The sequence below is a fragment of the Trichogramma pretiosum genome, unplaced genomic scaffold (assembly GCF_000599845.2).
Source record: "Trichogramma pretiosum strain Unisexual culture from Peru unplaced genomic scaffold, Tpre_2.0 scaffold7, whole genome shotgun sequence".
NCBI classification, from domain to species: Eukaryota; Metazoa; Arthropoda; class Insecta; order Hymenoptera; family Trichogrammatidae; genus Trichogramma; species Trichogramma pretiosum.
This window is the reverse complement of record NW_019641639.1, coordinates 258,368-281,841: the sequence shown is the minus strand read 5'-3', so window position 1 is coordinate 281,841 and position 23,474 is coordinate 258,368. Positions and strand designations below refer to the sequence as shown.

At 32.5% G+C, this 23,474-nt stretch overlaps 7 protein-coding genes across 16 annotated transcripts; 4 read left to right on the top strand and 3 right to left on the bottom strand.

Moving 5' to 3' along the window:
- Positions 1 to 15: 15 nt before the first annotated feature.
- On the bottom strand, positions 16 to 2,378 carry LOC106656273 (DNA polymerase epsilon subunit 2). The gene is made up of 4 exons (XM_014377131.2): positions 1,871 to 2,378; positions 1,258 to 1,804; positions 454 to 1,164; positions 16 to 384 (listed from the first exon to the last, which is right to left on the bottom strand). Exons 1-4 carry the CDS (start codon positions 1,939 to 1,941, stop codon positions 112 to 114), a joined length of 1,602 nt encoding a protein of 533 aa, XP_014232617.1. The 5' UTR covers positions 1,942 to 2,378; the 3' UTR covers positions 16 to 111.
- Positions 2,379 to 2,739: 361 nt separating this feature from the next.
- LOC106656274 (THO complex subunit 7 homolog) lies at positions 2,740 to 3,600 on the bottom strand. Its single transcript, XM_014377132.2, has 2 exons — positions 3,530 to 3,600; positions 2,740 to 3,408 (listed from the first exon to the last, which is right to left on the bottom strand). The coding sequence occupies exons 1-2, from the start codon at positions 3,537 to 3,539 to the stop codon at positions 2,843 to 2,845; spliced, it is 576 nt and encodes a 191-aa protein (XP_014232618.1). The 5' UTR covers positions 3,540 to 3,600; the 3' UTR covers positions 2,740 to 2,842.
- A 557-nt stretch (positions 3,601 to 4,157) lies between these two features.
- On the top strand, positions 4,158 to 7,791 carry LOC106656272. Of its 2 annotated transcripts, XM_014377130.2 has the most exons (7): positions 4,158 to 4,244; positions 4,343 to 4,434; positions 4,523 to 5,137; positions 5,615 to 5,957; positions 6,033 to 6,568; positions 6,648 to 7,134; positions 7,205 to 7,791. In XM_014377130.2, exons 1-7 carry the CDS (start codon positions 4,184 to 4,186, stop codon positions 7,216 to 7,218), a joined length of 2,148 nt encoding a protein of 715 aa, XP_014232616.1. In that variant the 5' UTR covers positions 4,158 to 4,183; the 3' UTR covers positions 7,219 to 7,791. The 2 variants fall into 2 exon arrangements, with proteins under 2 accessions (XP_014232616.1, XP_014232615.1); XM_014377129.2 differs by having other exon boundaries at positions 5,615 to 6,568.
- A 122-nt stretch (positions 7,792 to 7,913) lies between these two features.
- LOC106656079 (beta-mannosidase) lies at positions 7,914 to 11,800 on the top strand. 5 transcript variants are annotated; one of them, XM_014376733.2, is made up of 11 exons: positions 7,914 to 8,060; positions 8,149 to 8,302; positions 8,361 to 8,507; positions 8,593 to 8,741; positions 8,846 to 9,051; positions 9,127 to 9,379; positions 9,439 to 10,165; positions 10,237 to 10,665; positions 10,728 to 10,942; positions 11,002 to 11,205; positions 11,283 to 11,800. In XM_014376733.2, the coding sequence occupies exons 2-11, from the start codon at positions 8,200 to 8,202 to the stop codon at positions 11,589 to 11,591; spliced, it is 2,742 nt and encodes a 913-aa protein (XP_014232219.1). In that variant the 5' UTR covers positions 7,914 to 8,060; positions 8,149 to 8,199; the 3' UTR covers positions 11,592 to 11,800. The 5 variants fall into 5 exon arrangements, with proteins under 5 accessions (XP_014232219.1, XP_023315258.1, XP_014232217.1 ...); XM_023459490.1 differs by having other exon boundaries at positions 8,135 to 8,302; positions 8,376 to 8,507; XM_014376731.2 differs by having other exon boundaries at positions 8,135 to 8,302.
- Positions 11,801 to 11,852: 52 nt separating this feature from the next.
- On the bottom strand, positions 11,853 to 16,909 carry LOC106656034 (transmembrane protein 245). Of its 2 annotated transcripts, XM_014376656.2 has the most exons (10): positions 16,473 to 16,909; positions 15,639 to 16,386; positions 14,598 to 15,569; positions 14,363 to 14,527; positions 14,099 to 14,297; positions 13,764 to 13,948; positions 13,590 to 13,690; positions 13,478 to 13,492; positions 12,949 to 13,251; positions 11,853 to 12,874 (listed from the first exon to the last, which is right to left on the bottom strand). In XM_014376656.2, exons 2-10 carry the CDS (start codon positions 16,155 to 16,157, stop codon positions 12,676 to 12,678), a joined length of 2,658 nt encoding a protein of 885 aa, XP_014232142.1. In that variant the 5' UTR covers positions 16,158 to 16,386; positions 16,473 to 16,909; the 3' UTR covers positions 11,853 to 12,675. The 2 variants fall into 2 exon arrangements, with proteins under 2 accessions (XP_014232142.1, XP_014232144.1); XM_014376658.2 differs by lacking the exon at positions 13,478 to 13,492 and having other exon boundaries at positions 15,639 to 16,909.
- Positions 16,910 to 17,220: 311 nt separating this feature from the next.
- On the top strand, positions 17,221 to 19,974 carry LOC106656030 (transmembrane and ubiquitin-like domain-containing protein 2). Of its 4 annotated transcripts, none has more exons than XM_023459486.1 (4): positions 17,221 to 17,435; positions 18,270 to 18,590; positions 18,683 to 18,974; positions 19,045 to 19,974. In XM_023459486.1, exons 2-4 carry the CDS (start codon positions 18,290 to 18,292, stop codon positions 19,505 to 19,507), a joined length of 1,056 nt encoding a protein of 351 aa, XP_023315254.1. In that variant the 5' UTR covers positions 17,221 to 17,435; positions 18,270 to 18,289; the 3' UTR covers positions 19,508 to 19,974. The 4 variants fall into 4 exon arrangements, with proteins under 4 accessions (XP_023315254.1, XP_014232137.1, XP_014232135.1 ...); XM_014376651.2 differs by having other exon boundaries at positions 17,221 to 17,441; positions 18,272 to 18,590; XM_014376649.2 differs by having other exon boundaries at positions 17,221 to 17,797; positions 18,272 to 18,590.
- Positions 19,975 to 20,443: 469 nt separating this feature from the next.
- LOC106656029 (cell division cycle protein 16 homolog) lies at positions 20,444 to 23,332 on the top strand. Its single transcript, XM_014376647.1, has 11 exons — positions 20,444 to 20,554; positions 20,632 to 20,784; positions 20,856 to 21,029; positions 21,100 to 21,259; positions 21,328 to 21,571; positions 21,629 to 21,708; positions 21,781 to 21,870; positions 21,937 to 22,246; positions 22,337 to 22,499; positions 22,583 to 22,775; positions 22,843 to 23,332. Exons 1-11 carry the CDS (start codon positions 20,444 to 20,446, stop codon positions 23,061 to 23,063), a joined length of 1,899 nt encoding a protein of 632 aa, XP_014232133.1. The 3' UTR covers positions 23,064 to 23,332.
- Positions 23,333 to 23,474: the final 142 nt, after the last annotated feature.

The window sequence follows — 23,474 nt, the reverse complement described above, 5'->3', positions numbered from 1 at the left end:
GAATATTTTATTTACAACTTATTATAACAACAATTATAAAATATTTTTGTTGGATAAAATAATTTTACAGTGATTTTATAACTCCCTAACAATACATTTTAATAACAATCATTAACTATCATCTTCAGGTAAATTACTTTCTTCAACTTTATTTTCTTCTCCTGGTACGTATAACGTAAATGAAAAATTCCCTTTAACAAATGGTCCAGGATTGATAACTTTACACCCTGAATATTCAGTCGTATATGCTTGAAAATCATCAGCTACTACCACAAGATCAGGTATTGGATATAATTGCAAAGCTTGATCATGTTTCCAGTAAACAGGAGAAACAGAAAACAATAGAGGTGCTAAATGTGATTGTCGAATTATGGATTTGGCAAACTGAAACATTAAATCAAAAATTAACTTTAAAATTTGAAAATTTATCACACACAAAATATAAAATCTTACCGCTTCATATACTTTTTCTCCCACTTCTTCATTTTCTTCATCTGGTTTGTTTGGATATTTGAGAGTGTTTCTACATAACTTAGATATCATGTTATCTCTGAATGCAACAATTTCTCTGGTGCAATATTGTATTCTGCATGGATTAGTCGCTAAATGTGTACCAGGTACAACTTTCATAAAATTTTCCATAATACATTTTGGTATAGATGGACGTGGCAAAATTTTTGGGGCACCTAAATCAAAAGGTCCAGGCACAAATACAAAATTTGTATGTTCTCGAATTAAAGAAAACTCTGCTACTATACTCGCTAGTTTTTTAAAGCCTTCTTCAAGTTGTTTAGGACTTTCCTTGTCTATCGGAGAGCTTAGAAAATGACCAAAAAGAACACATGCCACTGGGGGGTAATCCGAAAAACCAGAAAGAAGAGTTTTAAATTTATTTAACGCAATTTCACTATCTACCCAAAATTCAGAAATGAAAATGAGGTAATTTCCACTATTTGAATCTATGTAAGTTTTTAATTTTTCAGATAATCTCAAAGATGTTGGGTGAGGCCCACCAAATGTATTAGCTTCAGCAAAATTTAATCTGCCTAAATCTGGATCTTCAGTTGGTGGAAAGTCAATATTTTCTACTTCCAATACTCCATCTATGTAACGGCCTTTAGCTAAAACAATTGAACCTTCCATAATCAAACTTGAGCTATAAACGTATGAATCGCTAAGGAAAATTATTTTACAGTGAATAGAAATCATCAAAAAATTAATTATCAATAATATAAATCATTTGTGGCAAAAGGATATTGCATTCTTGAGATTGACCTTGACTGCTCCTCCATAATCTTCTAAATAATACATTCCCTCAGTGAGTTGAGCCAGTAAACCCATTACACAAACATTATTTGTTTTGGATTCACTTAGTAAATATTCAATTGGAACTAATTCCAATTTTTTTTCATCAACTTTTCCAAATTTAGAAGGTGCAAAAATGGCATGTTTTAAAGTTCTATACCACAATAAATCCAGCCTGTCTTTGAAAACCTGAGATTTGAATTTGGCATCAGGAAATAATTCCTGACATTTTTCCCTCATCACATATTTTTTTTTGTTTAAATCATACACAATTTTTGGAACTTTAAATGCATTGATAACGTTGAAGACAGTTTCTGTATTCTGCAAGTGACTTTCGGGTTTGACAGTTTCTTGAAGAGCAATTTTAATATGATCCAAAGTGATGTGTGGTGTGTTGAGATTTTGAGTCAGTATTTGTTCCACGATTTTCGTAAGCCATTCCTCGGCATTAGTTTTAGGATTATTTAACAAATGCTTCGAGATAATAGTACTTAATTTCCTATAAAGATAAAAAAACTGTTGTAGCATAATCTTATACTGAGAAATATTATAAAATTGTGTTTACCTCGTTATTGAAAGCCCATAAATGTTAAAAGTCCTATGGATCAATTTAATTAGTTTATCTGCATCTGACATTTTTTCGGAGTAATTTTAAATTTTTAATTGACAAGATCTTTTAATATAGTGTTTACAATTTACGGACTTTATCAAGTCGTAGAAATACTGAACGTAACTGTCTCGTGGGGGTGCAGAAATTCTCGAACTGCGGCTGGCAGCGACAGTGTTTTGGCGCCAATGCTGTCTTCATCCAACATGTAATTTGCACATCGGCAACATTCTTGTAGAAACCTGAAATGAAGGGTGCTCGCGCGTGCATGCAAATCGTGAGTTGGCAAATGGCTTACACGTTTATGCGGTTTATGACAGAGTGACATATGAAGGTGCGGCTACATAAGGCTGTAGTTGACTCTTAAATGCCCACCGTAGGAAAAAAGGATTTGACTTGGCTAAACATTTTCTAACTTGAATCTCAGTTTCTACTTACTTAGCTCAAAACATCAATAAAGCGTAGTGAAGATTGCCGCTGTGTTTAAATAAGCGACAACAAGGACAATAGCATACGCGATAACACAGACAGAGCCTCGACATCCTTGTGTTTACATTTAGCTAGCTGTTGCAAAACTTAACTTTTTACATATTATAGCGTAGCTACATAAGGGAAAATTCCTTTAAGTGGCAAAAATATACTTATTAATTAATTAATGTAATAAAAAGAAGTATAACCATTACCGTCAATTCCAGTCGAGCCTGGTAGTGATAAAATTCAATATTTTTCGTTTCAAAATAAGCAGTAAAGACTTCATGCGAGTTTCTTCGATTTGTTGAGGAAGGGGTAGGTAGTTGAAATAAATTAATTAAATTTTAAAAAACTAGTTAGATTTGTTATTAATCTAGTAATGTTTTATTCTTACGTTCTTAATCATTATAAACTCTTTCTTAAAGATTAATAATGGAATTACAAATAACTTTTTTAAAATTATTGTTTTGTGAGATCACTATCTTCTAAGCTTATTTCCATAATTCCATCGTCTAATTCATCATCGTCCAACATTTTTTGTATAGAGTGTATGGAAGATATTAGAACGTGAAATTGCTTCCGACGTTTTTCGAGTTTTTCCTCAAGATGGTTCAATTGATTTTGTAAACTTTTAAATTTGAGATCTGCTTTTTTTCTATCCGGCTGACCCATTATCACTTCAGCCAAAACATTATATTCTGTTTTATTTCTTTTCAATTGTTTTGCCTCTTGCAGCTCTTTTTTGGTTTTTTTGATGTTCAATTCCGCATCTTTAATTTCCACTTCGATTTCTTCGGTCAACTTACGATAATTATTCAATTCTTTTTTATGAGTGTTGGAAACTATTCGAGATTTTCTTTGAGCATGTTCGCATTGCGATAGTAGTTGTAGTATTTTTTCTTGCGAACTATCATCCGCGTCCGGACAATTGACCCATTTCATGAAAGATCCGATTAATACATTAATACGACGATCGTCACCAGTGCCATCCCCATCTATCAACAACCGTTGTCTTATAACTTGATCTAAATGAATTAAAAAAAAATCGATCAATTTTGATTTTCAGAGCATCGATTGCAAACAAGTAAATATATTTTGATGGTAATATTTTGAAATCGTGCAACAGCATCGTAATGTAATTCTCACCGTCTGACATTGTCACAACACAACACTGCGCACGTTGACTAGCAAGAAGAGCCAAGAGGTGTTCAACTGTAGATAGCTACACGCGGAATAAGGCAGTGCGCTGCTTCTGTTTGCTCGCGCCTTACACGTTCACTGTCGCTGCTTGCAAAATGCAAACTCTGCCATGCACACCGAGCCTCAGGCTCACATGGAACTCCGTAAGTCGCGTTTCATGAACACTTTTCCGTAAAGTCAGTTATACGCGTGAGTCCTCCGGTCCTAGCTATAGTACATAACGTTTGTTGGATATGTTGAATCAAAATTGACTACTATCACATTGCTTGCATCGTCTCCACAGGAGACTAAAACATGTCACTGTAGCTCGAGGTCCATATTAACTAGTGCTTAGAAACTTCTTTTGACGAATCTACGTTAAGCATCATTTCTTCCCACTACAAATTAAGCAGTTGAAACAAATGTTCAATCTCTGCAACGACGACGGAAACTCCACGCCAACCTATTACTCTTATAACAAGGTTTTAATTTATAACACGAACACCGGCAGGTCGCTAAACAGTCAATGAAGTCGGATATTTAAATGAGTATTTATTCAACCTGTCTGCAGACTAGAATAGTTATTTGACAAACAATCCCGTAGTTTGTTTTTTTGTCATCATGTCGTCAACATCCATGCAATTGTCTCAAAATGAGGCTGAAATGAAGGAACAACTGATAGGTTAGTTAATCAATTACTATTTTTACTAAAAATGAAAAATTTCTGTAAATCAAGAATTGCATCATTTAAAAAATTGTTTGTTAACTTGAATTTTTCAGAAGCCAATCTCTATGAAGAAAATATGAGTCTTGAGGACATGCAGAGTATTGTCCAAGTTCTACAAATATCAAAACAAGACAGCTTTAAAATTGTATGTTATTAACTATAGATTTTAATATGATTTATCTTTAAATTCCCAATCATATATTATTTATGGTCCTTTTTTAAATGTTCAACAGGTACAGAACTCACCAACACACAGTCCTGAAAAATCCACTTCTTCATATTCAGAAGAATTTGAACGAACAGCAAATAAATATGAAATTTCAGGACATATTCAACATAAACCACTTCCCAGTTTAACTGTAAAATGTAAAGTACCCTTGCAAGAACATGAGAGGGCCATTTTTTCACAAGACACAATTACTGATGATCATTCATCGATATTTGATGATATCACTGATGATAAAAACATAAATAATGGTACTAGTAATGAAAATGAGTCAAAGAAAAATGTTGAATATAACATAGAAAATAACAATGACTTTCCTGCAATTGATAAAAAATTGATTCCAAAAGATGCTGTAACTCCTAAACAAAAAACTAAAAAAACAGTAGCTGAATTAAAAAAACAAAATCTAGAGAGATGGAGACTAGATTTATTTTCATGTGAAAGAATCAATCAATTACCTGAACATTCATTTCATGATTCTGAAGATATGTGGCCTAAATTTGATCTAGATGACGATGAAGCTTTTGATAAACTTTGCAGTGAAATTGGAGAAAAATTGGATATTTTAGAAAAAAGATGCATTCCAGAAGAATATTATAGTGAATTGGCGCCTCCCATCAAGGTGAATACTACAACAACTGTACTCCCTTATTCTTAAGATCATAAGTAAAATTTAACTAAATTTCATAAAGAATTTGCTTTTATAATCATTAATTTTTGAATAGTATTGAAAAATTTGAGAAGCAAAGTAAATTACTATTTAAATTGACTTGATTGATTCATACACATATTCTGGAAAACGATTATTATTGAAAAGTATTATTATCATTCAATCTTGCATTGTATATTATTCATATTTTTAATTTGATTATTTATTTACATAATGACATTATTTAATTTTGCACACATCAAAAATTTTAACAGAGCAACTTTCTGGTGAGATTTTTGCAGTGTGATAATTTCAATGAAGTAATAAAACAAAAGCTGAAGCTGTAAATTGTTTATAAATTAAAATAAATATATATTTTTTGAAAAAAATGTAAAGTGCGTACATTTTATTCAAGTTAACTCTAATATATTTGATTAAATATTTCTGTAGATTGAAACAAGTGGATACAAGCCTCCAACTACTAGAAAAAAACCTTTTGAAAAATTACTGGATAACTTCAATCAATGTTCAGATAATTCAAAAAAAGAAGAACGAGCTACAAAGCGTAAAGCTACAAATTCCATAACAGGAGCTGTATATGATTTTGATTCAGATGAACCAACTGTTGATGATGATAGTGGGGACGAATTCATTCCAAATAATATCAAGAAAAAACGCAAAACTTTGCAAGATAAGACAAATGAACCAACAAAGAAAAGTAGAGATCGAGATAAATTGTCTACAACTAATCATCAAGCTATTGAAACGATTGATGTTGATAAAGATTTATCAGGTACAGAAGTTTATGATAATTCACATAATACGTTACGGAAGAGAAATACAAATGATCAAAAAATTGAAAATATAGATGAACCATCAGCTGAATTTCCAAGAAGAATCATTCCTCCAAATCCTAGTAAAAAAAGTTTTAAAGGACCAAGAGCTAGTAACAAAAATAAACCATCAGCTGGAAGTTCATTGAACGAAGCCCTTAGTGACACAGAAATCAAAAAAATATTACACGAAATTGATGATTGTGTTGAAGTGCCTAAAGATACTACAGCTAAGTCATTTCCTAAAAACTCAACTTTAAACAGGATGCAAGCAGGAAAAGATATTTTGATGAATAAAGTTACTGCTGAAGAAGAAAATAAAAGAGCAGAAGAAGAAGCTTTAAAAGAAAAGGCAATGAAAGCCAATGCAGAAAAAGAAGAACGTATCCGCAAACGTCAACAACAACAAGAACTTGAAGAATTAAAGATAATGGAAAAAAACCAAAGAACTGAAACAAAAGAAGAATTATACAGGACTCTTAGAAATAGCACAAACAAAAGAGTTACAAGAGCCAATTTTAATAATAAATTCCAAGAAAACAATTTTGAATCAATTGATACATTGAAAATCGTGAGTATGATAAACTTTAATATTTCTTTTATTTTTGATTAGTTACATTACATCGATTATTTTTTATTTTTGAAAACAGACTATTGACAATGAGGGCAGTCAATCTAAACTAAAGTATACCGAAAGTAGATGTCCAATATGTCAAAAGATATTTCTGAATAAAGAAATAGAAGAACATGCTGCTGGATGCAATGCATTTCAGACAGATGAAAGTGACCATGAATTATTAAAATGCAGATTTTGTTTTGAATTTCAAACTCATGATCAAAATGAATATCAGAGACATATTCCAAGCTGCAGTGAACAAGCTGGAAATCCTTCAACCAGTAGATCTTCATCAATATTGACTTGTCAGTACTGCCATGCTTTTAGTTCTGCAGAAGCAGATCAATTTGAAAAACATAGAAACGTATGCCCTGAAAGAGTGTATAAAAATCGCAAGTTCAATGATGAATCATATACTTGTATGTACTGTGATAAGTTTAGCACCAGAGATGGACATATATATGAAGAACACACTTCCAAATGTGAAAGTAGGCCTTATGAACGAGATGAGAAAAGAAATGGTAAAGTATTTTGCATTTAAATTATTGATTATTTTAATTGAAACAATTTTATTAAATTAATATGTTTCAGGAATTTATAGTTGATTGCAATGCCTACAAATAATTAACTTCAAGAATTTCGAGATCTTTTTACTTTAGAGCTTTTCATAATATGAAATTGTTTACTAAAGAATGTTTTATTGAAACTGATCTTAAAATAGAATTTCAAAAATATTTTGAATTTTAAAACTCACGTGCATCTGCCAAGAAAAGATAAGTGATTAAACATTTTAATCCCACAAATGATAATTAATTATTAGTATAGCAATTGAAATCATCTATACAAGAAAAAAGAAGTTTAAATAGTTTTGATTTATTAAAAACTAAAAAATAAATTAAGATATCCCAAAAAATCTTTTTCAATCTTTAGTTATTAGATAAATTTTCTGAAATATTGAGTTAACAGGAAAATAATGTACAGTGTAAAATACTCTAAACCAAGGAAAGTTATACTTTGACTATGAATAACAATGTTTGATACATTGTAAGTACCTACAAAAAGATATTTGATGCGCCGATCATTATAAATTAATGATTTTCAAGCCGCACGAAAAAATTTTGAACAAGATATATATTTTGTTATTTAGGCTTAAGAAAACAAAATTGTTAACTTTAAGCAACGGATTTTGTACAAATAAAGTGTTTTAAAAATTAAAATATAATTTATTGAAATTTTGACGTACTCATAATTATATTGATAAATTTTAAATGTTAAAAATATCTTTTATTTTTATCGACCGTTCAATAAAATCAAACTCGTTAGCTATATCATTTAAACGTCTTACACACTTCGCCTTTATAACTGTATCAGTTGTTTTCATTATCATCACCTATAAACGTAAATACGTCAACTACAAAGATGAAATAATAAATAATTCTCTTAATATGTGAGTATTCATAGAATTATATTGAATTTATTCATAACTTTGAATTAGTTTACATAGATAACAAGTAGAAGAAGCAATTATTTTTCAGATAAGTTTATGTAGTAGGTTATTTCGTGATATTCCGTAACAGGAACTTGAAATGATTTGGCAAAAAAAGATTTTATTGTGTGTTATTATCTGGGCGGCAAAATGTTCATCCATTTCTCTGAATGGAAAGTGGAATGGTCGGCTGGAACCAACAGGTATCTGGGATTGAAAATAGTTAATAATAAAAAATTGTTAATGTTACTATCCTTATAGGAATGCCATTCATAGCTGAAATTCCAGGAGGAATTTATACAGACTTGGAAACCAACGGCTATATTAAAAATAATCTTATGGGCTTCAATGACCTTATTAATAGAGTTGTTGCAAATGAAACGGTTGTTTATAAAACTAATTTTGAGGGTAATTTATTTGATAGATTATTGATTGAATCGTTTGACAATTAAATATTATCGTTGTGGGGTAACATTAAATTCATATTTTTTAGTCGACAGGGTTCTACTGAAAGCTAAAAAAGTGATATTAATTTTTAATGGATTGGATACTTTTGGAACAATTTATGTGAATAATGAAGTCATCGGAAAAGCCTCAAACATGTTTTTGGAATATAAATACGATATCAAAAATGTTTTAAAGGTTTATCATTTCTTTTTACTACTACGTTAATTTTTTTTTTTTTTCAATTAAAGTTATGCAACGAATAAATTGTTCATACATATATGCATTTATAATCTTAATAGAGTGGAAACAACGAATTGAAAGTTATCCTTGAATCGTCGGTATTGACGGCAAAAAAGCTTTTCGATGCCCAAAGTCTCGATTACGTAGTGTATCCCAAGTGCGTTCCAGAAGTATACAACGGAGAATGTCACGTAAACCATATTCGAAAAATGCAAGCCAGCTTTGGTTGGGACTGGGGTCCAGCTTTTCCGTCAATGGGTATATGGTACATTACTTTATTCAGCCTTCACAAGACGTGAAATGAAAAATCATAAGACTTTAATACATATATTATTTTCAGGAAAAGCGTTGATCTTGAACCTGTTGAATTAGCTTTAATTTCAAGGGTCACAGCTGACGTATCGAAAATCAATGATTCATGGAAAATAGACGTTTTAATATTCCTTGAATCATTTGAAAGTACCGAACTTGTTGACAAGTCTATAAATGTAGAATGTGCAATAAAAGAGTTGAATTTAAATTACCGATCTGATGTAAAAGTAACTACAAGTGATAATATTACATCTGCAAGTTACTCGATAAACGTGCCTTTGGTAAATGTAAAAACTTACTACAATTTTTAAAAAAAAGTTCTCACGTAAATATTTTTCAGAATGAAATTGAATTGTGGTGGCCCAATGGTTATGGCAAGCAAAAGTTATACACACTCAGCTTAAAGATTGATATTGAAAACGTAATAACCGAAAAAGAACTAAAGCTTGGTTTCAGGACAGTCGAACTGGTTCAAGAACCCTTAAAAAAAGGACTGAGTTTTTATTTCAAAGTAAATGGTATTCCGATATTTGCAAAAGGCTCAAATTGGATTCCGTCGAGCATTTTCCCGGAAAAATTAGAGGACAAAAAAACGTTGACCGATCTTCTGAAAGCATCTAAGGATACTCATATGAACATGATGAGAGTGTGGGGTGGCGGCGTTTACGAATCAGATTTATTCTATGATTTAGCCGATGAGTATGGGATCATGATTTGGCAGGACTTTATGTTCGCCTGTAACATGTATCCGAGTACCGAGGAATTTCTTGAAAACGTGAAAAATGAGGTGGTACAGAATATGTTGAGACTGAAGCACCACCCGAGCATAGTTATTTGGGCCGGTAACAACGAAAACGAGGCTGCGCTTTACGGAAATTGGTACGGAACCGCTGGTCAACGAGTCTATAGTGAAGATTACGTGAAATTGTACGTTGACACCATTAAAAAATGGGCTGTCAAAATTGATCGTACTAGACCGTTCGTTGTATCCAGTCCGAGTAATGGATTGTACAGTGAGCAAATGAACTATACCAACTCTAATCCTTACTCTAATCTATACGGAGATGGTAAAGTTTAATCACAATTTTTTTTGACGCTTTCTTTTATACGCTTAAATTGAATGTAATAATCATTTCAGTTCATTATTACAACTATTTAAAAAATAGTTGGGATATAAATCAGTATCCTATAACAAGATTCGCATCTGAGTATGGTTTCCAAGCTCTTCCCTCTATATGGACACTCATGTCAGCCATTGAAAAGTCAACCGATTTGGAGCTCGGCAGTGAATTTATGAAACATCGGCAGCATTTGCCCGCAGGAAATTCGATTTTCAAAATACTTATCTCTAAAAACTTTTTAATTCCAAATACTAATGATTCTCTGCTGGATTTGATAAATTTCATTTACCTCACTCAAGTAAATCAAGCCGTTTCTATGAGGATCGAAACAGAAAGTTATAGGCAAATGAAGAGTCATTTCAATGATTTGGATGAAGGGATGACGATGGGTGCTTTATACTGGCAACTGAACGATGTTTGGCAAGCTCCCTCATGGTCGTCCATAGGTATTAGGGTTTAAAAATAATTGAAAAAACTGTCATTAACATATATATTTTTTTTTTGTTAGATTTTCTTGGTCGCTGGAAGATGTTGCATTACTATGTCAAGGATTTTTTTGCCCCAGTCATAATTACAACTAGATTGGACAAAGCCGATACATTATCCATTTATATAGTATCCGATTTATTGACTCCCTTGTCGAATATAACGATCGAAATATTAATTTATGATTGGAGGGTCGCAAAATTAATTCAGACGAAAAAAATAACAGGAATTAATATGGTAAAGGTCTGAAAATGAAAAATTTTCACTAAAAATTTATACGAAACATTTTTTTAAAGGCACCAAACGAATCGAAACTGGTTACTCAGTATTGGATTGTAACTTTTCTACAAGCAGCTGGCTGTGGGTCCGAGGACGAAGCCAAATTGAATTGCATGATAGAATTGCTCTTAAAAGATGCTGATGACTCTTTGATAGCTCCAGCAAATTATGTTTATCCTGCTCCATTAAAAGATATTTCACTGCCGCAAGATTCAGTAGAGGTTCGGATAAAAAGTATTTTTTAATATGCTACATTGTTTTCACCATTCAAAATTAATCTTTTTTATAATTGCACTAGGTCAGGGTTTTACCTGAAAATGTTTTTAACAAAGCACAAAAAGAATTTGAAATCGAAGTTACTTCGCAAAAGTTAGCTTTATTTGTTTGGCTGGAATTAAAAAGTGTCAATGGAAGATTTTCTGAAAATGGGTTTCATATATTAATGGGGAAAAAACAAATAACTTTTTATGCAGCTGAACCAACCTTCGCCAAAAATATTTCGGACGATCTCATGGTCACAACACTATCCCGAATTTACAATCCGTCACTCCGAAGTTTCGATTTACAAATTATTGTCGATGAAATTATCAAATTGAACAACATTTGACGAATTAACCTGTTTTCATTGTGGAAAATACATATCGTAATGCATATAAACTTCAAGGAATACCAATATCATCAGAACTATTAACAATGAGTAGAGGATTGTGTAAGTTATTTCAGAGAACATTTTTAAGATCAGTTACAGATGAATTTTATTTTAAAAATTTACAATTATTCTTTACATTATTTATATTTTTAAAAGAGGATTATATGCCACAAAACAATAAATATGTATGCAAATGAAAATTCGTAAGACAAATGAAAATCAGTACAAAAGTAATTAATTTATAGTATTTTAATACATTAAAATTTTTCAATTCATTGGCATTAAGTTCATGATTAATATAAATCGAAACTTTTAAAATACAAAAGTATTTTAAATATTTTAAAATTTATTATTAGTTGATTAACAAAATAACAAATTCATTTCAATCAATGGTATGTTAAGTTCATGATAAATGTAAATCGCCACTATTAAAATACAATGAGTATAAATAAAAGATTTATGAACACTTGATTACTAGTTGATTAGCAAAATAACAAATTCATAGTAATAAAAATATAAACATTATTAAAATATAAAAATTAATGTATAAATAAAAAATTGATACAATCAAGTGTTAATCACAGCTATACGATAAAGCGTAGTTTTTCGAGTATAAATCAATATTAAAAATATTTTATGTCTAAATTACTAGAAGTATTTTTGTATTTTATCGAAATATCTGTTTTGAAGCTACAAACTTGTATTCATTGTGCACTGTACATATAAGTATATTATGCATACACCTGTGTATGTCAAAACTATATGTATAGATATTATTTACTTTCTGTTTTAAAAAACAGATATTTTGTGAAATTTAAAATTTATTTTCTACAGATATTGATTATTTATAAAGAAAGTAGAATACAAAAACACTTTTATATAGATCTAGAAAACGATCAAACATTAAGCAATAAACGCTCAATATGATTGATTTGAAAATTTCATTAGCTAAAACTTCAAATTTTAAAATTGGAGCGATTTAAAAAGTAGAAAAATAGAATGTTAATCTTTAAAAGGCACACGAAATTCTGTCTCAAAAATATCATTTTGATTCTAATCGATCAATTTGAGATTTTATGGAATTAATAGCTTCTTCTGATGGCGATTGAAGATATCTTCTACTCAAATTAATTGCTACCATAATGCAGCAAAGTAATAGTGGACCAAATATTGCGCCTTCAATCCCCAAACAAAATACACCGCCCGCTATAGATAAACCAGTGAGATATGGATGTCCTCCCCTGAAAAATGTAAAAAATTATTCAGTTTTAGTCCTTTGTAATAACTTAATTTTAGATGTTTTAAGTAAGCATACCCCTTGATTTCTTTGTAAAATTCCGTAACGACTACGTTACACGCGATAAAATGAACTAAAAAGAAAATTATGGCTACAAAAGCGCCTTGCGTGAACCACAATTCAATCGTTGCCGGAATACAGGCGAAATAGGCATCAAGAAATGGTACGGCGCCAAGTAAAGTAGCGAGTACCGATGGTACATAGACAATTCTGACTTGGAACAAATTGTGCATTAGCCACGTCCACATACCAAAAAATGAAGCAAGCTTGAATGTTGCTGTGAAGACACCAATTACTGACTCTTGTAAAGCTATCGCAAACCTAGAGAAAATCACAAAATGATTATAATAACCAAGGACGTTTTGTTATAAGATCCATTTCCTCAAACTTAATATCTCACAAAAATTATGCGTCTACAATTACTGTGCTAACAATGCTACAAATATTTACAAAACTTAAGCCATAATACAGTGCTTGTAAATAGATTACGAAAAAAATGTTTCAACTACAAAATTCCCTCCAAAATAAACATATCTTATAGACATACCCTTTCTCATCATGACTGTTTTAAACATTACAAAAAAGCAAAGTATATTAATTTTAAGATGTGATATGCAGTTCCTCTTTAAAAACAAAATCAATTATACAAATATATTTACCTGTGGCATCCAATAGGACTGAATAGAGATACAACTTCGATTGGTTTATATGCTTTTACACTGGAACTCAACAAGTAGAATAAAGCAGTGAAAAAAACAACCTAAGGAAAAATTTAATGTTTAAATATTAATTTTGAAATCCAAAATATTTCTTCATACAGATGAATCATTTACCATGCTTAGAGCAAAATTAAGAACAGCAGATCCACTTATCAAAACTATGTACAATAACTCTGTAACAATGCTAACAACTACTGACATATTTCCTTTTACTATACTCCAAATGGAATCCAAAACAGACATTAAGATTCCAATATTTTCTTTGGCAAAATTTTGAATGCTCGTCATGTTGAATAGATCTGCATAAAACAAAAAAACTATTTTACTAAGTTCTTATATTCATAATGTTTGATTTGTTTATCATAATAATGTGTAAGAGTAATGAGTAATCACAAAAATCATGGAGTAAATTATATAATTATTTCAAAAATATAAAAACAGCTACGCACGTAATGGTGTTTTTCCAAATCCATCTTTAATACTTTCCCAAGCTGAATAAGCAACATGAGCATTTACAGTAGGTCCTATCATATCTTCATCATTTGTTGACATCATCCAAGCTTGGTAGAGACGGTCCCAAAGTTCTAAAAATTTCTTTTCTACGTGTTCAGCTTTGTTAGGCTCTAAATCCTTAACTAATTTGTGAATCTACAAAAAATATTGAATTTAGAACAACGAAAAAATTTTTTAATATTAAAAGATTCATTACTTACTCCATCCGAGATTGCCCCTCGACCATACATGTAAGCATTATCCAACACACTGTTAACAGAATCCTCCCATTGTTCTGGTACCCAATCTATATCAGGATGATTCATTAGTGTAGAATTTAAAATATCACCAGTGATTTGGATCAAATGCATTCCTTCTGAATATATCTTTAAAAAAGAAAAGCTACATCAGATGATAAATTTTTAAAATTTGATGTAATTAATAACAATTACGTACTTGAATGGTAATAAAAATTGATGTACATATAACAAATATTAAGAGTGCCAAAATTACAGCAATTGTAACAACTGCATCAACGGAACTTTTCAGAATTTGTGCTATTTTTTTATCGACGATAATACTGACTTTATAAAGACCTCTTACATTGACTGGTACCAACGCTTGATGCCTATCTTGGCACCATGTATTGACAAAATTTGTAATTTTAGAACACTGCTGAGTAATTATATCTTTAATTCCAAAATAACAGTACAATTTTTTTAAATAATAGTATCCAATTGGAATAATTAATAAAACAACTATCCATTTATTCTTCCATAAAATCATTCCTAAGCAAGCATACATGGTTCCATACATGTATTTATCAGAATCTACATCTCGATCTTCAATATCTAAAGTCATTCTTAACTCGGAGCGTAATTTGCTAAGAAAGTAACGATCTGACACAGTTATTCTTCCAGACATATTCCCAGCAGATCTTACTCTCCTAGCTGGATGATCTTGCAAGTTTTTGCCCAGTCCTGCATTAACAGACATTGATCTCCCAGTAACTTTCAAGAAAGGTTTTGGAGCAAAAGCTTGAATCCTAGTTATCTCACTTCCTTTAGCATCAATACTTTCATTTTCTAAAGAAGAAGACTCATCTTCCACTAGTGTTGGCATACCCATCGATGCAGTTCCAGAATCTTCAGAGTCAAGAAATGTAGATTTCACAATACTCATTAAAGAAGTTCTCCTTTCTTCTGATTCATGGCGATCAAGAGCTAAAATCACTTCATATATGAAACCTACCAAATATAATATTTGGAAAACACTGAATATAAGTAAAGGATAAGTCCCCAAGGCATTTGACAGATAAAGACTGATCATGAACCAAATTCCATAAGAACAAAATCGAAATTTGTATTTGTGCTCTGGTTTCCAGCATAGGTATAAAAGTGAAACATATCCCAATAACACGAGGCTTATCTAAAACAAAGTTATCAATGACATTAAAAAATCTCAAATAAAATATTTTTGTGAGTTTAAAATATTTACCGAATAAATATTACACGCTGATATGAAAAAGCTTAAAATTGTATGGCAAATTTCAAATGTTTTCCAACAGAGCCAACAAAGCAAAGGAGGCGTGTAATTATAAGCCATCAATGTTCCAGCCATCGCTAGTCCAGCACTTAAAATATACTTCAAATAAGTTTGTGAAAATGAGCCAATTGTATCAGAAAGTTGATCGAACGCATTCAAAGGAATTGCAGCCACACTGAAGAACAGAGGATGATTGGATGCTTCTGCTGTTGTAAACCATTGCTGTGACATATTTGTTAAATAATACTTGAAGGGAAATAAAACAGATCCACAGAGCAGAGCCCATATCAATGGTTTCAAGAAAGGAGTTAGCACAAGAAATAGTCCATATCCTGCTAAAGAAACGATGCCAAGTAAAAATATTGCCACGGCATTATAAATACCCTGCTTTAATGCTTTTTCGTGTCCAGCACTCAAACTTGACAGGATATTCATCAAGTTATCCATCGGCGTTCTCGGTGTTTCCATCATCTTGACCACTGACAAATGCTCCGACGATCTTTATAAAAAATAACTAGCTTATATTTAGCGAATGCTCAATATTCTCCGCGCTTCATATAATACGTCATGACAGTTTGTCACGGCTATTTTTATAAAACAAGAAGATAGCGAATTTCGTTTGTATTATTCGGACGTAAACATGTAGCGATCGTGTGTTTGAATTTTTTGTGCACGTTGTTTAGTCAAAATAAAATCACAACTGTAGGATGAAAAAATGAATTTTGACAATTCATCGAAAGAGATTTGAAAGGACTTTTTCGGTCAATTTGTGGGCAATTTACTCACGAGATACGGCAAGAGGTAGATAAACGTGTCGCTTAATTGGCACATGATATCGGTTTCTGTGCGTACCACTGTCGAGTCACACGAGCAAATCGATCGCATTCTTATTCTCGTTTATTTATCTACAAATCGGAGCAAGTCTGTAGAGCTCATCTCAACGCCGCAGCAGAGAAATCAAAAGTCCGAGACGATGTGACATTTTGTGCTTCTGCTAGTAAGCGTAGTTTGTATATGTAGCGTGTGCAGCTGCAGTCGACACACTCGACGGTACTCTCGACGTCGCTGCTACTGTCAGTACCGAGTACCCTATAGACAGAGCGAAAATACGCATGAATCGGCCGCTGCACGGCTGCACACGAGCATACAAAAAACTGCATAGCCAATGAGCGGAGCAAAGTCTCAGGCCGCAACGGCCAATCGCTGCGCTCGTTTACGTGATCGAACAAGGCCACGGCTGCCAAGTGCGAATCAGCGGCCTGCGCGTTTTAGCTAGCTAGAGAACCGACTGTTGTTGTGTGTTGTGCACTTATACTTGCGAGCAGCCGCAGCGCTCGGGAGCGTGATTTTTCAGACTCGCCAATGCGAGGTGCCGTCATCGCACTGGCACATATTAACACGCACACACTCGTGCGACGTTCCACATATATAGTCGAGTGCACGTGTGTATGTATAGGTATACTGTTACACGGGGGGATCAGTATGTATTGCGCGAAGCGTACATAAGTATTCGGAGGAAGGAAAGTACAAGTGCTGTGCGCTAAAGAAGATCCGCTTTTGGCTGCCAGCTGCATAAAGCCAATACAAAGCGGAGCACCTATACATGGTGCGCTGATCGTGAAATTGGACGTAGTGTCGATTAGGAAGATAAGACGGACACGAAACGACTGTCATCGTCGTCCAGTCGCGATTCGCGTTTAGCCATAACACATTGTACATGTCCGTCGTCAGCTGTCCGCGTATATATATATATAGGTAAAAGCTGTATAAGAAAATAATCGAGGACAGCCATATACGCGGACGGAAAAATCGAGTCCGAGTAATCCGCGCGCGCTGCATCGTGTCGTCTTGTTCATTTTATCCGTGCGCGCGATCGCATACATTATAGGTAGTCAATTATAGCTGCGTATACGAGCGCTCCGTACCCTACACTATACGTCAATGTTATCGTTCTCGCTCGGCGACGATCCGAAATTTCATGAAACATCGTCGTTGTGACGACGGTTCGCGAGTCAAAATTTCTTCGAGGAACGAGCGGCCACGGTTGACGCTGCTGCGAATACCTGCTCTGCGCGCATCAACGTTTTATTCACGATTAGCAAAACCGTCAGGTGAGTTTCTGTCACTTGTTGTTGTGGTGTATAAAGACATACACAAATACACGCACACAGGCGTACACGCACATACGTATATTGTGTCTCGGTGGCCCATGTCAATGTTGTCTGCTTTTTCTGCTCGGTCTGCTTCCCCCAGATCCCGATGACCAAGTAAATTTCAGAGCTTGCGTATGACGAGTATACAAATTTATCGAGACTTCCATGTTTTTGCTTTTATTTTGCCTCTTACTCTGTCGGCCGCTCGCTCGCTCGTTTGCCCGTGTCTTACTGCACTTATCGTTTGCCATCGTGCAGCTATTGTTTTCTTCCTAGCCAAACGGTGGGGAAAAGTAACGTAATCTACTACGACGAATTATTTCGTCACATTTGTTGCATTTTTCGCGAGCGAATCGACGACAGAGCCAAGATTTTAACTCTCCCGTGCACACGACGAGCGCAAAATTTCATTACTTTTCCATTATGCGACAGGTATTAAGCACGACGAGGATGACGTTGATCGAGGGAGTAGGGGACGAAGTTCTCGATTTTTTCATTGTCGTCGGAGTTCTGCTCATCGGCTGGTTCGCCTGGTGCTCCACTAACATTTCTGATCAGCCGATCATACGAACAGTTCTTATACTGCAAGCTCGTACCCGCACACGCTTTCACGCTTTGAGGGCGAATCAGCAGCAAGCAAGAACTGAAGCCACTGTTCAACATCAAAATACGAGTAATACCGAAAACGAAACGACACAAGTCCATTCTGCTAATGATGCTGATGCAAGTAACATGGACAACTCCTCCCGTGGTGAGTATTCAAGGCTATCATTTTCCTTCTGAACTACTCACATAACTGTTGTTATAAAATATTATTATATTTTCTATTTTTTTAAATTTCAGATGTTACATCAGAATCTCCTCAAACTGAACAAGCTGCCAATGAACAAGACATTATACGAGCTATGGACTCTTATACTAATGATAGAAATCATGAAAATTTAGATAAAAAAGAAGAAAAACCAGTGGACGAGAAAGAAAAGGAAAGCTCTCCTCCCAAAGAAACTGTAGAACCTACGAAAGAAGAAGAAATTGATAATAGTCAAGATAAAATATCTATAAAATTAAAATTTATCAATGATGATCAAAAATTGGTCACTGCTGATCTTAAGGAACTACTTGGTGATTTCAAAAAGTGGGTGATAAATCGTAATAAATTCATTGAGTGATAGATTCATTGCTAATAAATTTTGTATCTCTTTCAGGAGACACTTTCAAGTTGAACTTGATTCTAGAAAATTAGTTCGTCTAGTCTTTAATGGCCATGTCCTCCAGCCAGATAGTATTACTTTGCAACAGTGTGGATTTTTTAATAACTGTGTAGTACATTGTTTGATTCACACACCTCGTCCACCAACAACAGACTCAATACCTAACACAGCCAATAATAATGCAAGCAACAATTTATACTTCAACCCTTCAACGATTTTTCACGATATACCAGCAAATGGAGACCTAGAATCAGTGCAAATTGAGTGGGACCTTAGCAGAGTGTTAGTCACTTGTATATTTTTAATATTGAGTGCTGCGTGGTTCTTCAGATATCATTATGCTCAATTGTTCACCATCAGCTCAACAGTTGGATTGTTTGGACTTACTGTAATTTTTACAGCGTCGTTATTCCGAAATTTATATGCTGATCAAGAAACTTTACAGCATATTAATTAGAAAATTGAGACTTTCTTGCTGGTTGCAAGTGTTTGCGTCTTAAGTTGAATCCAAGTACCTCACTTGAAAGTTCATTCAGAAAAAAATGACTGTTAGATAAACGTATTTGTTGTAAATATATTCTTTATACCAGAAAAACCAGTCAAATTTTACCAATGACTTTTTTAAAAAGTGAGTTACATTAATAGAATTCGTACTGTCCCGTCTGGATTAGATGATTGTTTCTAGATTTCAATTTTTGAAAAATAATGATTGCCTACAGAAACAAAGTAAAAAATAAATATGTATAAAATGTATAAGAAAAAGTCTTAAGGTGTAAAAATTTTTTTCAAAGGCATTTATTTAAATTTTTAGATAAAAACAAAATGCCACACTTATGTACATTTGAGAATAAATAAAGTGTTTTATATAGTATTGTTTTTCCAATTTGCGAGGAACAATTTGCATCATCAATGTTTTACAACACACATTTTTACATCAATTTTCTGAAATCTGATGAAAAAACGTGAATTTGCAATTAAAGATTTATTATTTTATTTAAAAATAAATAAGGCAAAAATTAAATTAATCTATACTTATTTTTTCCCAATATGCAGACCTTTTCAAATTAAACACATATCCTTTTATATTCCCATATGACTGTCAATCTCTTATGATAATGCAGTTTCAATGAGATGCCTATATGCAGTATACACAAGTAAGCGCAAAACCAAGTCAGAGTGCCGGGAATGTTTTGTTATTGCGATTGACTACCGAGTAAGACCGGTGTTCTATTTATCAAAATTTAAAAATTTTGAAAAGTGTAAAAATTGTTACTTTTAATTTTGGTGTTGATTAAAAAAACTACCTATGATACAACATCGCGTCGCATTGGTGGAAATTTCATTTAAAGAGATATTTAATATAACCTTAAAGATTTATTCTTAATCATTTAAAATGTCAAATCAAAGTGTTAATACAGATTGTGAACGAATGAGCAATATGTTTGAAAATAAAAATTTAGATCTTGATGGTTACAGAAAGTTGGTCAAAGGGTACATTGATTTGGTGAGTGATGTTTCAAATTTGATTTTTGAATTTTTGAATTCATTATTTTATCTTGATATACTTCTCAATTTTTCCAGCATTTATACAGTGCAGCCTTATTTTGGGCAGACAAAGTTCTTTCATTAAGTAATGAAAATTTAAAAGATGTTTGTGTTTTGGCCCAATGCATGTATTTAACTAAACAGTATCATCGAGCTGCTCATTTGATTCGGAGTCGTGGTCTTGAAAAGGTAAATAACACACATTTTCTTTTTGATATTGGACGAATGCTTACTAATATATTGTTTTATTTCTTTTTAAGAAAAATGTTATGTGTCACTACCTAGTTGTTCGTTGCTTACTTGAAGCTAAAGAATTAACAGAGGCAATTCAAGTGATAAATGAATTTGAAACTATAACAAATATAACAAATATCAACCACACTGAAACAAGTTTTGATGAACATTCAATTGTATTAGATGATGCTCCAAAAAATGTAAGTTGCATGGACTTAATTTATAATTTGCAAATATCTAAAAAATGATTTTTTTGTTTATGTATATTAGGTACAAAGTGCTATATTATTTATAAAAGGAAAAGTTTATGAAGCTATGGATAATAGAGCAGTAGCTACTGATTGTTATAAACAATCTCTTCATTGTGATGTCTATTCATATCAAGCTTTTGAAGCTCTTGTGCAGAACCAAATGCTCTCTGCTGCAGAAGGTAAGTTTTCTTCAATTTATAGTAAAGTCTTTGTAGATATTAACAATATTTAATTTTTTTATTCTCAGAAAGAGAATTATTGGACTCTTTGCCATTTAATGAACAATGCAAAGAAGCTGATGCTGAGCTATTGAAGCTTCTTTATGAAAGCAAACTTAAAAAGTATCAAGCACCAGCTGAATATAATTTATTGGTTTCTTGTGGAGCTTTAGCTAAGGATCGCTTGAGGCATAATTTAGATATGCAAGTTGCTGAAGCAGAAAGATTATATTACAATTGTGATTATCACCAATGTTTTACATTGACAGAAAGGTAATATTTTCTTAAAGCATGTTGAAAAAATTGATGCTAACTTTGATTTTTTTTTAGTATCTTAAAAAGTGATCCATACCATAGTAGCTGTTTACCTGTACATATAGCTTGTTTAGTAGAATTAAGAAAAACTAATGGTTTGTAAAAATTACAATTATTTTTAACGAAGCTAAGAATTATAATTTAATTTATAGTTTTATATTTTTTAGCATTATTTTATCTGGCACATAAATTGGTTGACTTGTATCCTGATTTAGCTTTGTCATGGTTTGCAGTAGGTTGTTATTACTACAGTATTGGTAAGTCAACAATTTTTAATAATTATGTACTTTTTTGAAAAATTTATAAATATTTATTGATGCTAGGCAAAAGTGATCCAGCAAGAAGATATTTGGCCAAAGCCACTTCTCTTGATCGACTGTTTGGACCTGCTTGGCTTGCATATGGGCATTCATTTGCTGTTGAAAATGAACATGATCAAGCTATGGCAGCTTATTTTAAAGCTTCTCAGTTGATGAAGGGATGCCATCTACCATTATTATACATAGGTCTTGAGTGTGGCTTGACAAATAATTTGAAGCTGGCAGACAAATTTTTCCAGCAAGCCCAAAGTATTGCCCCTGATGATCCTTTTGTCATTCATGAAACTGGTGTAATTGCCTTTTATAATCTAGAGTGAGTTTTATACTTTATGATTGTACTTAATTTCTAAGGTAGTTAATTACATTAAGAGTATAATTGTAAAAAGTTACATTTTGCTTATAGTTTTAAAACTGCAGAGAAACATTTTAAAAGCGCTATGAAAAAAATTCAATCAGGATTAAAAGACGTGATGATACCAAATAAATGGGAATCTCTACTCAATAACTTGGGCCATACTTGTAGAAAGTTAAAAAAATATGAAGAAGCTTTGGACTATCATCAACAAGTAAGTTATTTCTTTTTTTTTTTAAATTTAAACTTGATAATATAATAAAATGATACTGAAATTTTCTAATGAACTTTTCACAGGCCTTAATTTTAAATCCATTGAATCCAGCTACGTATTCAGCAATCGGCTTTATTCATGCAATGATGGGTCATACTCAAGAAGCAGTAGATGCTTGTCACAGAGCTCTAGGACTTAGAAGAGATGATACTTTTACTACAACATTATTAGGATTTGTCATGGAACAACTAATTCATGAAAGTCCTCCTTTCTCAGGTATGTGCTTTTACATTTCAAATAATGAAAATCTAATATAAATATGATAAAGCAATGATACTTTCAGATGCTCCCTCTGAAGTACCAAAATACGAATATTTGAGGAAAAGCGATAAATCTCTTACTAAACCGGCAGCACCTTCGGAGCAGCAAATAGAAAAATTACGAGTCAACTTATTTTCAGGCTGGGGTGAAAATTCTTCAAAACTTGAAGGTGACTTTTCTCAAGTAGCAGAAATCAGTTCAGAAGTAGAAATGCTTGATTCATCAAATATGAAGCAAGAGTAATGTGCATAGATGAATAATAAAAATTTATTTTGTTTATCTTTTATATTATGTGTTTAATATTGATAATTACACATCGTTTTCTAAAAAGCTCCTTGAATAATAATACGATCTCGTGAATACTGAATTACTAATATTAAGTCAACAAACTCGATATTAGAACAAAATAATGAAAAATTCTATTTACAACTTATAATCTACGTAAATAATGAATACGATCTGATAACTATCGATTCATTGGGTTTAATTGAATTGTACGACGCAATAAAAGCGCAAAAGAACGTAAACAAAGTGTCCCACTTGTCTACTCCTGCCTCAACATACATTCCTTTACATTTCCGGGAAAAATCATATATTATTTGAAATGCCCACATGGACTGGGCAGATCGAGCCTCGCCGCGGTCCAAAAAGAAA